Source organism: Marmota monax, unplaced genomic scaffold, assembly GCF_021218885.2.
Source record: "Marmota monax isolate L192 unplaced genomic scaffold, Marmota_monax_Labrador192_F-V1.1 WCK01_AAM20220418_F8-fsc00017, whole genome shotgun sequence".
Classification (NCBI taxonomy): domain Eukaryota; kingdom Metazoa; phylum Chordata; class Mammalia; order Rodentia; family Sciuridae; genus Marmota; species Marmota monax.
In genome coordinates, this window is record NW_026695241.1 from 20,253,922 (window position 1) to 20,269,167 (window position 15,246).

General features: G+C 35.9%; 1 protein-coding gene across 6 annotated transcripts in view; it reads right to left on the reverse strand.

The window, feature by feature from the left end:
- Ylpm1 (YLP motif containing 1) overlaps positions 1–15,246 on the reverse strand; it is a 71,089-nt gene that overhangs the window by 17,284 nt on the left and 38,559 nt on the right. For all 6 annotated transcript variants that reach the window (XR_009226380.1, XM_046440867.2, XM_046440862.2 and 3 more), the window contains 10 exons: positions 12,152–12,572; positions 11,948–12,040; positions 11,309–11,501; positions 10,714–10,832; positions 9,712–9,866; positions 5,039–5,101; positions 4,652–4,771; positions 4,252–4,428; positions 4,083–4,166; positions 3,326–3,409 (listed from right to left, as the gene is read on the reverse strand). Coding sequence is in view for 5 of the 6 variants with exons in the window: in XM_046440867.2 (XP_046296823.1) it covers positions 3,326–3,409; positions 4,083–4,166; positions 4,252–4,428; positions 4,652–4,771; positions 5,039–5,101; positions 9,712–9,866; positions 10,714–10,832; positions 11,309–11,501; positions 11,948–12,040; positions 12,152–12,572 (1,509 nt within the window). In the remaining variant the exon portion in view is untranslated. The remainder of the gene's footprint in view (positions 1–3,325; positions 3,410–4,082; positions 4,167–4,251; positions 4,429–4,651; positions 4,772–5,038; positions 5,102–9,711; positions 9,867–10,713; positions 10,833–11,308; positions 11,502–11,947; positions 12,041–12,151; positions 12,573–15,246) is intronic.

Consider the following 15,246-nt stretch of genomic DNA (forward strand, 5'->3'; position numbering starts at 1 on the left):
GACCTGAACAGACACTTCTCAGAGGAGGACATACAATCAATCAACAAGTACATGAAAAAATGCTCACCATCTCTAGCAGTCAGAGAAATGCAAATCAAAATCACCCTAAGATACCATCTCACTCCAGTTAGATTGGCAGCCATTATGAAGTCAAACAACAACAAGTGCTGGCGAGGATGTGGGGAAAAGGGTACACTTGTACATTGCTGGTGGGACTGCAAATTGGTGCAGCCAATTTGGAAAGCAGTATGGAGATTTCTTGGAAAGCTGGGAATGGAGCCACCATTTGACCCAGCTATTCCCCTTCTCGTTCTATTCCCTAAAGACCTAAAAAGAGCATGCTACAGGGACACTGCTACATCGATGTTCATAGCAGCACAATTCACAATAGCAAGACTGTGGAACCAACCTAGATGCCCTTCAATAGATGAATGGATAAAAAAAATGTGGCATTTATACACAATGGAGTATTACTCTGCATTAAAAAATGACAAAATCATAGAATTTACAGGGAAATGGATGGCATTAGAGCAGATTATGCTAAGTGAAGCTAGCCAATCCCTAAAAAACAAATGCCAAATGTCTTCTTTGATATAGGGAGAGTAACTAAGAACAGAGTAGGGTCGAAGAGCTTGAGAAGAAGATTAACATTAAACAGGGATGAGAGGTGGGAGGGAAAGGGAGAGAGAAGGGAAATTGCATGGAAATGGAAGGAGACCCTCAGAGTTATACAAAAGTACATACAAGAGGAAGTGAGGGGAAAGGGAAAAATAATACAAGGGGGACAAATGAATGTCAGTAGAGGGGGCAGAGAGAGAAGAGGGGAGGGGAGGGGAGGGGAGGGGAGGGGGGATAGTAGAGGATAGGAAAGGCAGCAGAACACAACAGACACTAGTATGGCAATATGTAAATCAATGGATGTGTAACTGATGTGATTCTGCAATCTGTATATGGGGTAAAAATGGGAGCTCATAACCCACTTGAATCAAAGTGTGAAATATGATATATCAAGAACTATGTAATGTTTTGAACAGCCAACAATAAAAAATTAAAAAGAAAAAAAAGTAAAACATAGGCTGGGGATGTGGTTCTCTGGTTAAGTGCCTCTGGGTTAAATCCTAGGTACCAAAAAAATAAAAAATATCTGATTGGTGATTTTAATTGAAAAAACAGAATACTAAAAGAGGAACAGGTTTGGATGTGAGTTAGTTGAGTTTAAAATGAAGATAATTTTTTTTGACAGAGAATTTAGAAAATAATCATAGAAGAATTATAAAAATCACCTATAATCCCCCATTAAAAAATTACAATTGTAACATAAGGTATAAAAATGGCAATCCAAACTACCATGATGGGCACAAGAGTTGCAATATATGGTGTCAGAAAGAGTCAGATCATTTATATAATGTGCAAAGTAAAAATAAAGCTAAGCAGAGAGTCTTAAAGTTGGGAAGCAGGAAAAGTCAATAAAAGACACTGAAAAGTGATGGCCAGAAAAGCAAAGCCAGAAGTGTGTAGACTCACAAAAGCCAAGATAAAAACATGTTTTCAGGAAGGTAGGCAAAGTAAAGTAATAGAAGAGAGAATTGTCCACTATCATGGAAATCACTGGTGAGAGAGTCACTAGGTAATAGAAAGAGCAGAAGCCAGAGGAAATGGGCTGAGGAGTGGTATGACAGTTAAAAACACGACAACATTGAGTACAGATAACTCCCACTCACAGGAAGAGATCAAACAGAACAGAAGCACACAGCAATTAAAATAGAAAAATCTCTCCTTTCCATGCTAAAGATTTTCTTCCACCAAATTAACTCATTCAGGCAAGAATTACTAACAAGTGAAAATATGTTAGAGAACAGGATATTCACAGTTCCAAAGAATTTCCCTTATAAATTATTCTTACAAAAAGAGAAAGATAGAAACACTTGACTGATATTACCTTAATCAAGCAGTGTCTAAATCACAACAAAGAGAGAAACTAACATCATATGACTCCTAATGGGGAGCACTGAGGACACAACATCACTCATGTAGAATTCCTGCTAATGTTCAATGTCACGAGCCATCCATGGGCTGTGTGTGTGAGCTATGCGCATTTGAGCATATGAGGGGACTGCTGTGGCGTTGTGTGCTGATTGGGCTGTGCAAAGCCTTTCCTTTTGCTCTGCCTGTGATCCCACACAGCACCTGAGATGGGTGTGACCTGCCAAGATGTCAATCAATCTGCTGACCATAAGACATCACCAAGCAAGACTTCACCTTTCGAAACCCTATCCCTTGCCTTCTTTCGGTGGAATACTCTATCAAATGTCTTTTCCAAAAAAAATAGTGGGGTTCTGGGTGTACTCTTTCTCTTGCTCCTTCCAGTGCTATCCAGCGTGGAGCTGACCCTTGAGATCACAGAGCAGTCCCACATTCGAAACTCATGTTCTTGTTTTGCATGGTTTCTTCGCCGTTTTCTCAGTTTATTGCTGCAGCTAGCTCCTTTGAACCCAGCTCATCTTGCCAGTCCAGCTAGCTGGCGACAGTTCAACCTAAATCTTAGCACACAGAAACAGGCAAACCCAAACTGAGGCTCCTTCAAAAAAACAACTGGCCTACGCTCTTCAAAAATTCTGTCTTTATGGGGCTGGGGCTGGGGCTCAGTGTTAAAGTGCTTGCCCAGCATTTGTGAGGCACTGGGCTCAATTCTCAGCACTGCACATAAATAAATGAATAAAATAAACCCCAGCAATAACTAAAAATACATATTAAATTTTTTTTTTAAAAGATGAATAGCCAAGTGGTCTAAATACAGCAGGTATGTGATGTGCCTTTAAAAAAAAAATTCTGTCTTTATCATAACAGGCGGAGAATTACTTTTACATGAAAGGATTAAATTCTGGAATTTAAAGAAATTGCTATAAAGCATGTATTAGGAACAGCTGATAAGATCTGCACAGAAACTATACATAATTCAAGAAATGTAATCAGGAAACTTGTTAAATTTCCTGAACTTGATAATTGACTGGTTTTATAAGAGAATGTTCTTGTTCTTAGGAGATGTCTACTATAGTATTTAAGTGTGACAAGCTGTGAGGTCTGCAACTTAATTCTCAAATGGTTCCACAAATAATAATGCCAACATTAATAACAATAATATTAAGCATATATCTATACAGAGAAAAAGGTGGCGAAATGTTAATAATTGGTATATCTCAATGAAAGATCTGAGGTACAGGTATTATACTATTCATGTAACTTTTCTATGTTTTACATTTTTCAAAGTACAAAAGGTGGAAAAAAAAGTTTTTGAACAGTATTTAAGCTAAAGATACACACATACCTCTTCAATAGCAGCATCTTGCAGCAAAGAACGAATATCTAGACGCATCATGTGACGAGGTGCAGTTTCCCAGTGATCAGCCATCTATTAAGAAATTCAGGAGGTCAAGTAATTTCTAGAAACTACTCATATAAAGACTAAGTGAGTATCCAAGATAAAGTTAACTAGTACTGTTCTAGGAAGAGCCAAGCCACCCCTTTCATATATACACAGGAAAAGAAATGTTTATAAAACAGGTAGAAAAGATGTTCGAAAAGAAAACAGGATAGGGGTTAAGGTTGTGGTTCAGTGGTAGAGGGCTCACCTAGCACGCGTGAGGTGCTGGGTTCGATTCTCAGCACCACATTAAAAAAATAAAAAAATAAAGGTAATGGGGCTGGGGTTGTGGCTAAGCAGTAGAGTGCTTGCTTGGCGGGTGTGAGGCACTGGGTTCGATTCTCAGTACCACATATAAACTAACTAAATAAAGGTCATTGACAACAAAAAAAATATTAAAAAAAAAAAGGAATTGTGTCCAACTACAACTAAAAAAAATATTTAAAAGGGTGGGGGGCCTGCGGTTGTGGCTCAGCGGTAGAGTGCTCGCCTAGACCGTGCGAGGCCTTGAGTTCAATCCTCAGCAGGATAAATAAAATAAAGATATTATGTCCAACTATAACTAAAAAAGAAAACAGGATAAACAAGGACTTCCAGATAACAATGCTAAGGTGGGAAAAATAAAGATTAGGGTACTCTACCACCCTGTTTCTGAAATCACCTTATTTATTTCTTTAAGCTTTCTTCCATGAATATTTCTCTTGCCACAGGTCTGGTTATCTGCACTCATTTCAGCCAAATATACCTAAGCAACAATAAATAATGATTAGGCAAAGAAATATAAAACTTACATGTAAATGAAGTGTTTTAAAGTTCTCTTAAGTCCATACCTCAAATCCCTTGGTTTTTGCTGCACTCCAAAACTGGTCAAAATGTCTAACTTTGTCATTGATAGCATCCAGAATGATAAAGGGGAAAAAGCCATCATCCAGAGTCTTTTTGAAGGTTTTGAACATGCTGGTACGGTAAGTCTCCTCCATTTCAGCTTCATATTCATATTCCATTACCTAAAATCCCCCCAAGAAGGTCTGAAGTTAGCACAAGCAAAGACTCATCCTAGATTTTTTTTACTGGTTAGCATTTAGATAGAGACGCTTTTGTACTCTTTCTTTCACACCTGAGTTCCAAACTTTGAGAAGTTTTAGTCTTCAAAAAAGCACATCTCTCTCTCCTCTTTAAATACTATTAATGAATTAAATTAAGAATGTAATCTAAAAGAATATATCACACCTTCTTTTTAACTTTCTTTCCAGAATCTGGATCTTTTTCTTCTTTTTCTACTTCAGTGATGAAGTAATCATCCAGGCTTAAAACTCTGGGTGCAGGCCCTCCAAACTCTACCTCCTTATCCTAAGAATCAAATAGTCAAGAAGGTTAAAAAAAAAAAAAAGAAATCTATGAACACTATTAAAGAATGTTAATTCACTGAGAACACCAACATTTTTTTCTTATGGTTAAATAATATATAATTTTCTGATGGTTGCAAATCAAGCAGAGGCAAAAACACTTGTTTCAATAGATAAAAAAAAAAATTATATGGGACGACATGTACCATGGATCCACTAACACATTGCTCACTAACATAAACAACTGATTTTTTAACTATCCCATACTCACTCGAATAAGTTTTGCAACATGTGTCTTTCCACTGCCAGGCAATCCTCTCATTATAACAACAATCTGAAACACAATGAGAGAAAAATCACTCAGGAGATTTTTTTTTTGCAATGAGATCTTAGTTAACAATGACCTAAGATAAAATGAATAATGTTAGAAATGAATAATGTTAGAAATGAACAGTAGGAAAACTGGGCAAACTTATAAATATGTAGAAATTAAATGACATATTCCCAAATAATCTGAGTCAAAGAAAAAATCAAAGCAGAAGTCAAAAAAGAGTCTGACATGAATGAAAATAAAAACAACATATCAAAGTTCAACGGATAAAGCTAAAAAAGTGCTAAAGAGCCCATATTAAGAAAGAAGATGTACAATCAATAACCTAAATTTCTATCTTAAGAAACTGAAAAAAGAAGAGCAAACTAAACCTAAAAAAACAGGAAGAAGGGGGCTGGGGTTGTGCCTCAGCGGCAGAGCGCTCACCTAGCACGTGCAAGGCCCTGGGTTCAATCCTCAGCACCACATCAAAATAAAATAAAGATGTTGTGTCCACCGAAAACTAAAAAATAAATATTAAAAAATTCTCTCTCTCTAAAAAACAAAACAAATAAACAAATAAATAAAGATGATATTGTGTCCAACTTAAAAAAATATTTAAAAAGAAAACAGAAAGCAACAATAAAGATTAGAGCAGAATGTAATAAAATAGAAAAAAAAAAACAACTTGTATGGTTTAGAATGGTTTGAGTGTGTTCTTCAATGGTTCATATGCTGGAAGGTTGGTCCCCACTCAGTTTGCAGTGCTGAGAGGGTAAAACCTTTAAAAGGGTATGGCTTAGGGGCTGGAGGTATATGTAACTCAGTGGTAGAGCGTTTGTCTAGCACATGTGAGGCACTAGGTTCAATCCTTAGCACTGCACATGAATGAATAAATAAAATAGAAGTATTAAAAAAGAGATGGCTTAGTGGGAAGTAATTACATCACTAGGGATGTGTAATGTAGTTCTTGAGGGAACCTGGATCTTTCCCTCAAGAGTGGGTTACTGGGGCTGGGGTTGTAGCTCAGTGGTAGAGATCTTGCCTTGAACGCGTGAGGCCCGGGGTTCAATCCTCAGCACCGCATAAAAATAAAGTTATTAAAAAAAAAAAAAAAAGAGCAGGTTATTACAAAAAGAGTGAGCCTAGGTTGCTGCATGGTTTAGTGGGAAAGGAGCTGAACCCAGTCACCTTTAAGAGGCCTTAGGAGCAAGGTTTTGATTTAGATTAGCGTGCCAAAATGTGGTTCAAGATTCTTCAGGACTCAGCATAATGGGTATGTGTTTGGTTATCCGCAGAGTGGCCAAACCCTAAGTTCACTAATGGAGGCAAGGAAAAAAGGGTTGCCCATTTTCCCTATCAGTAGAATTTGATGGAAAGAGGTGCATACCTGGAGTTAATTGTTATATATCAAAGGGTTTGGAGAACATTGATTAAGAAAGTTTTTTCTTGAAAAAACTCAGTATGGTCATCTATTGCTGCTAGAAGGTTATGTGATATAGTATGTAGCATGCAGTGTGTTATATACTATATAATCAAATACAATGGAAATCCAAGTAAAATGAAAAAAAAAAGAAAAGAAAAGAAAAAGAGTGAGCCTAGCCTCTGTGTCTCTCTGGCTTTTTGTAATGCAATGTCATCTCTCCTCTCGCATAATTTTCCGTGTGGCCAGAAAGTCCTACTACAGCCAAGCAGATGCTGGCACCATGTTCTTCAATCTCCAGAATTATAAACTGAATAATGTCTCTTTTCCTTACATAGTACCTAGTCTTGGGTATTTTGCTATAGGAACAGAAAACAAGACTATAAAATCAAAAGCTGGTTCTGAAAAGATCAACAAAATTGATAAACTTTTACTGAGACTAAGAAAAAAAAGGGAAGACTCAAATTACTATAATCAGAAATGAAAGAGAGGACATGACTACCAACTTTACAGAAATAAAAAAAGATTATAAAGGAACACTATGAACAAAGGTATACCAACAAATGAGATAATTTAGATGAAATAGACAAATTTCTAGAAAGGCACAGACTACTAAAACTGACTCAAAAAGAAATAGCCCACCTGAATAGATTTATGACAAGTGAAGAGACTTGTAATTAAAACAACAACAAAAAAAACTACCCACAAAGAAAGATCCAGACCCAGATGGCTTTATCACTGAATTCTACCAATTCTTCACAAATTCTTCCAGAAACAGAAAGAATAATCCTAAATTATTTTTGCCAGAATTACTCAGCTACTAAAACCAGACAAAGATATCATGCAAGAATTACAATATTTATTATGAATATGGGTGTAATAGTCCTCAACAATACTAGCGAACTGAATCCAGTAATATATGAAAAGAACTCTACACCTTTACCAAGTGTTATTCATTTCAGGGATAAACATAAAAATCAAATAATGAAACGCATCATATCAATATATTTGGAATATTATATTTAGTGTATCTTATCAATATACTAAATACCAAAAATCTCGTCAGTTGGTAGAGCACTTGCTACACCCAAGGCCAGCAAAACCAAACACCAAAAATCACACTATCATCTTTATTTGTGTGTGTATGTGTGTGTGTGTGTGTGTGTGTTTTAGCTATCAATGCTTATCTATCAATCTATCTATCTATTCGTGTTGCTGAGAATTGAACCCGGTGCTTCATATGCCAGGCACATGCTATACCGCTAAGTCACAACCCCAGCCCCACTAATCATCTTAATTGACATTTAAAAAGCATTCAATAGAACCTAGGAAACTTCCTTAACCTGAAAAAAGTACATCCATGAAAAATCCACACATAACATCATACTTAATGATAAAATACTATGTATCCTAAGATCAAGAATAAGGATGTCCACTCTTGCCATGTGTATTTAACACTGAAATGGAAGTTTCAGCAAGGGTAATTAGCCTAGAAAGAGAAATAATAACATCCAGCTTAGAAAGGCAAAAATAAAGCTGTATTTCCAGATGACATGATCTTATATACAGGAAATCCTAAGAATTCACTAAAAACAGCTGAAACTGATAAGTGAGGTCAGTGATACTGCAGAATCCAAGATGAATACACAAAAAAAATCAACTGTATTTTTATACATTTGTGATGAGTAACCCCAAAATGAAATTAAGCCAATTACATAAAAAATAACCTTGAATGTAAATGGATTAAACAATCTAATCAAAAGTCTGTACTCCCAGACTGTGCTGGGAGTATAGCTCAGTAGTAGAGAGCTTCCCTAAAATGTGTGAGACCTTAGGTTTAATTATAGCACATAAGAAGGGAGGGGTGGGAAACCAATAGAAAAAAGATTACATTAAAAAACAAAAACAAAACATGATTCAGCTTTATGTGTCCATAAGAGAGACAATTTATATTCAAAACAAAATAAATTAAAAGTAAAGGGATGGTAAAAGACAATAGTAGTACCACCTTACCCTCAGCAGTTTCATCTCTGAAAACAAAAATAGTACAAAACTCTACATATAAGCACTGCAATACTGTGACAGTCACTGTATTATAACTGAGACAGCTATTAAATGACCAAGAGGTGGGGAGCATATACAGCATGAATATGCCAGATAAAGGAATGGTTCATTTCCTGGACAAGACAGTGCAGGATGGCACAAGATTTTGTCACGCTACTCGAACAGCATGTAATTTTAAAATTATGAATTGTTCTGAGATTTTCTATTTAATATTTTGGGGCCATTGATGACCTCAGGTAACAAACTGTACAAAATGAAACCACAGATAAGGGGAGGCTACTGTATCATGCAAACAGCAACAATAGAAAAGCTGTGCTTTCCAATAATAGTTAAAAAAAAAAAAAAAGACTGTAAAACAATGACCTACTAATTCCCTACATATGGGATCAAAATATTTGATAAAATCTCTAATATCAGTTTATTCAAATAGAATAATTATTCTGCAATAGAAGATAAATTTTAAAGAATGCATATATTTGGGGGGCTGGGATTATGGCTTAAAGGTAGAGCGCTCGCCTTTCACATACAAGGCCCTAGGTTCGATCCTCAGCACCACATATAAATAAATAAATAAATGAAATAAGGTTATTGCATGCAGCTACAAAAAAATAATTAAAAAAAAAAAGAATGTGTATATTTGGAAGTCACTAGGAAATTAAGCCTAAGCAAAAATCAACTTTCCTAATTCTCCCTCTTTTTGTCCTATAAAATCAAAACTACTTTTACCTGTTTCAAAATGGTTGACTGAGCTTTCATGAATTTTAAAAGTTTTCCACTATCTTTTTTTGTCATGAAATTTAGGACTAACTAAGGGGTTCCATAATATGTTTGTGAGTTTATATGGTGATTTAGAGAGGGTAAGGTAGCTTGAATCTGATATTAGTTCTATGTTGCAGAAAAGAAAGAAAATTCAGGTCTGGGGCTGTAGCTCAGTGGCAGAGCGCTTGCTGAGCATGTGTGAGGAACTGGGTTCAATCCTCAGCATCAAGTAAAAATAAACAAATAAAATAAAGGCATGCTGTCCATCTACAACTACAAATTTTTTTTTTAATGAAAAAATAAAAGAAAGAAAATTCTATTCAGGATATTACAATGAATCTCTTATCATCTTCAGAATTACAAAAATCTAGTCAACTCCATGACTCACTCTTTCAGGTCTGCTCTCCCGGCCTGGTGGTTTCAAAATGTCATCCACATTCTTTGATTCGGGCTTCTTCTCAACCCGTGGAGCTGGAGGTGGCTGGTGACTTAACGAAGGAGCTGGCAGGGTCATTCGCTCCTCTGGGTAAGTTCTTCGTTCTCCTAGAATTCCAGCAGTTGAACAGTTATTATTTATATAGAAATTATTTTGAAAGTTAACCGTCTACCCACATCTTAATCATAATTTCCAAAAAGTCTAATGATTTGAAGGCTTTTACTTTAATTAGAGGAGATTTAAAGTAATATAAGTCTACTGAAATCAAGAAAACAAAAAGATTTATATATATTTCAAGAAACAGTGTTCTACAAAATATTGAGTTCATCCTTCTTTATATTAAATGTATGAAAAAGACAAACAGCAGGACACAGTAAAATAATAAATATTGTGCTGGACAATCCCAAGCATGACCAATAGTTCAATAAATTCTGCTTTCCAATTTTAAGAACAAGAGTCATCAGCTTACAAATAAATAAATGTAAGTAAATTACATAGCAATGAAAAACTAAAAGCAACTTAAATGTCCAACAATAAAGGTCTTTCTTATATTTTGTCTACACAATGGAATGTCACAGAGCCACTAACATGCTCAAAGTCTGGGTTCAATCCCAGCATCACAAAACAAAACAAACAAAAAAACGCATTTATACTTTGATCCCAATTTCACAAATATGTATATGAGGAGAGAATGAGAAGAAAAATATAAAAATTATAATATTTGTAGTATGATGGGTGATGGAATTACAAGTGACTTTGTTTCTATTTTCCAAAATTTCTTTAAATCAATTTACATCTTATTTAATGAGTTTGCTATTTTTGATGATAATACTGCCATCTGAGAAATCTTCAAGTACATTTTACTCCAAAGATTAAATCCTTAGCTGAAATGAAAAGCATCTCCCCTTTTGTCACATTCTCAATATCCTTATTATTAACAAGGCATCGCTCTACCTCCAAACATGGATGGGCCTTCATAGGCTGGTCGGTCAGACTTCCGATCATAGGATGGTCTATCAAATCCCCCTCTTCTGGATGAGGAGTGGTCTTTTTTGTCTCGATATGACTGAGTTCTAGAAGGCATAACAGGAAGTATTTTGGTAAATTAAAATTATTTAGAATCTCTGCTTTATAATGCAACATCATTATCAGCCCAATCCTCTACAGTTATTCCACATAGCCAATATTATATGTTGACTTTACTTTTTCACTTAGATCTACCTTATATAAACAAACCTAAGAAGCTCATAAACTGAAAAAATAAAATTTATATGCCTATAATTAATGATTGTACCTTTATTCAAAATACTATTTCCTTTCCTTTCTGCATTATCTCCATTTCCCATTTAATTATCTGGAATTCAAGCTAGCAAAACTCAAGAACCAGTGTTCCTAAAAACTGGCCCAGAATTCCTCTTTCTTCTCCAAATTATACACATACACACACAGAAGATTATGACATTTACTAAATTTCCTTAGGTACATTGACTTTTGCTGAACTTAAAAATAATAATTGGCACACCAAGCAAAGAAATCTTTCAGAGTATACCTATCATCTCGGGGTCGGCGCTCTCTGTCAAATCGATCGCGGTCATAGTCAATAACACGATCCCGGTCTCTATCTCTATGTGTCTCCCGATCCCTTTTAAAATCTCGATGATCTGTTATGACATTACTTTGACGATCAAAATAAGGCTCACGGTCTCTATCTCTATCATAGCGATCTCGCTGGCCTGTATGGTCTACAAAACACAACAGAAAATAAGAAATATATTCCTTTTTTGAGAAATAAAAGCAGAAAAGTATAAATCTAACTTTAGAATTAGCATAAATTTCTGCCCTAAATTCAACTTAATGAAACATTTAGTGGAGAGGGGGCAACAGAGTTGGAAGGATGGTGGAATGAGATGGACATCATTACCCTAGGTACATGTATAACTGCATATATGACGCGATGCTACATCATGTACAACTGGAGAAATGAAAAGTCGTGCTGCAAATTGTGTACAATGAATCAAAATGCATTCTGCTGTCATATATACCTAATTAGAATAAATAAATAATTTTTTTAAAAAGAAACATTTAGCTATGTTAGAGGACTGCCCAGAAATCTTACTAAAAACAAAATTATATAATAATAAGGCCTTAAAATTAGATTTGAAAATACTGAACTCTCTGGGAATCCTACCTGTCTCAAAACTTGACCTTTCAGGTAGCGGATCTGGGCGTAGGGTTATTCTTTCTCCGTAGGGTATCTGTTCAACTTTATTAGTGGATATATCTGGTAAACAAAACCAGGGATAAAATGTTATAACAGTAAAACTGAAGAAAATCAACTTAAGGTCAACAATACCTGTAGAATCCCAGCTACAAGTTCACTACCATTACTCACCCCGGCCATGGCCATAGTCAACAGTCTGCTGCACTGGCGGTGGTTTGGACATTGGTGGCATACCCATAGGCATTGGGCCAGGAGGTGGAATGGTAGAGTGAACAGGTGGGGGTGGTAATACTGGAACAGGTGGAATCGTTGCAGTTTCTGACTTAAATTCTGAATTCAGTCCTTGTTCATCATTTGTATCCCAGAGCCCATAGAAAGAATCTTCATCCCAGCGTTCCTGTTCCATAGCTGAAGACTGTGGCTTTATCACTGGAGGAGGAGGAGGTGGTGGTGGAGGTGGAGGTGGAGGTGGTGGTATTGGCACAGGAGGCCTGGTCATAGGAACAGATGATCTTGCTGGTGGAGCAGAGGGTCTTACAATTGAACCTGGCGGTTTACCCATAGGAGGGGGTGGTCGATAGGACCCTGGAGGCTAGAGGACAGAGTAAATGTCTTAGTAGATGAGCACATCATCATGCTGCCACAGATCAATGTAAATTAAAGTCTGGTTCATGATCCAGATAAACTGGACTTATTCAAACCTTAGAACTTAGTTCTTTAGAGGATATCAGCAGAAAAATTAAAAGACAAGTCACAGATCAAAATATACGCAACTCTCAAATATAATAAAGGACTTGAATTCCAAATACACAAAGCTCTTATAACTTAGTAATAAGACATATAATAAAAAATTCATAAGGACAAAACTGATGTTTCTCCAAGGAAGATATACAAATGGCTAATGACACATGAAAAATGCTCAATATCATTAGTCATTATTTCATACTCACTAGAATAGCTATAGTTAATAAAACAGACAAAAATAAATGACAGTGAGAATGGAGAAAGAAGGTACCCCTTAAATTGTTGGTGGGAGAAGGCAGGGGGGCTGGGGATGTGGCTCAAGCGGTAGCCGCTTGCCTGGCATGGGTGCGGCCCAGGTTCGATCCTCAGCACCACATACAAACAAAGATGTTGTGCCCGACGAAAACTAAAAAATAAATATTAAAAAAAGAAAAAAAAAAAGGAGAAGGCAGCACCTCTTGGTAGACAGATCCTTTCTACTCATCACTGAAACCCAACTGTCAAATACATTTTATTTTAATCTTTGCAAGCCCCATTTGAACACTTCTTTCTCTCATTTATCTTAGTTCACTGTTTCTGGTTTGTTTGTTCTTTGTTCATAGCTATTTTAGACCTCAAAGGGCCAACAAAATGTATCACTTACATATTTATTCATGAGTAGGCTGTGCTTGAAAACTAAACTTTTTGAATAAAAAACAAAATTCACATATATGTAAGGAACATTAACTGAAGGCCATTACAAGCTGGAGTTAAAGACAAATGGCTATTACCTAAAGGTAAACTTTTTACTGGGATATGGCATTTTAAATTTTGTTATGAAAATGTATTTACTAATTCTACAAAAAATTCATATTAAAACATTGTATTAAACTATTAAATCTACGAAAAATATTAAATAGCAGAAGATTACAAGGCTACAAAAGCTATAGTATAGATGTTATAAAATTATTGAAGAGAGATGTTCAGATATATTATAGGAATAATTTTTGAAATGTCCTTCTATTGATTATTATTTTTGGCCACGTCAATATTTAATTTTAATCATATGTATGAGACCATGTGTACCTGAATGCAACCAGAGCATAGCAGACAGGCATGGTTAAGAAACAAATTGATTTTGGGCAGGGAGATGACAATGTCTTTATTCTTTGACTGAAGTATCCTATCTGACTTTAAGTATTTAAATTATTCTTAAGTTACCCAATATAGCAACTGGATACAAAGAAATTCATTTAAGTTGTATTAATGACAGCGGAGGATTAGGAAAAAAGGTCCAACATAGATGGAATAGTTCAGCAAGTTATTGTGCCCCCAAAATAACACAGCACATAGCAAAATGAAAAAATGTTTGATATGTTAAAAGAACAAAGCAGAAACGCAGATTTTTTTTTAACCTAGAGCTTCTACTATTTGCCAAGACATGCAAAGATAAAAGATAACAGTTCTTGCTAGGCATGGTACCCCAAGTCTGTAATTCTGTCTACTGGGAAGGCTGAGGCAGGAGGATACCAAGTTTGAGGCTAGCTATAGCAATTCAACTCTTTTTATTTTGTCTCAAAATAAAAAGAAAAGGGGACATAGCCCAGTGGTAGAGCACTTGCCTAGCATGCATGAGGCCCAGGGTTCAGTACCTCAGTTCTTATCTTGTGAGCTCAGTTTAGAAGGAAAGAGAAAAAAAACAGAAAATCAAAATATAATAATAGCCTGGCACAGTGGCTAATGTCAGTAATCCCAACAACTTGGGTGGCTGACACAGGAAGACCGCAAGTTCAAGGCCATCCTCCATAACTTAGTGAGATTCTTTCTCAAAATAAAGTAACGAAGGGCTGGGGATATATCTCAGTGGTAGAGCACTCCTGGGTTCAATCCCCAGTACAAAAAAAAAACAAAAAACAAAAAACTAAACAAAATGATAAGGGTTATGACAGAGACTAGTACAAGATGTTATAGGGATAGAGGATATGAGGGTAGTCACTTTATAAAAAGGGGAAGAAAAGACAGTATTATTGAATTCTAAAAGAAACAAGAATTAGCTACTTGGGGGAAAGGAAAGAAAAGAAACTCTAGGCTTAGAGAACAACATGCACATGCAAAGGCATGGAGAAGTACAAGAGTCTGGCACATTTACAAAATTAAGTAGCTCCAAGTGGAAGGAAACTCAAGCCTAAGTGGGTGGAGTAGCAAGCAATGGTCAGCAGAGGTCAGGCCAGCACAGGAAGAACATAAAAGGCCATGAGAAAGACTAGATTTTATCCCCAAAGCAAATATGAAGAGTTTTAAAGCCAGGGTACAACATACTGAGATTTATGTTTTAAAATGTCTATTCTGGCCAGAAGTCATATTAGTGCTGCTTGAAGTGGAGTGTAAGCATATTCCCAAACACAAGGGCATGAGAACTTTCTGGGGTGATGGAAATTTTTTTCTCGTTTGTATAAATCTATCAAAACTCAAACAACAGACTTAAAATGGGTATTTTGTACAAATTATTATGTACAAATTATAACTCAAAATTGGCTTTAAAA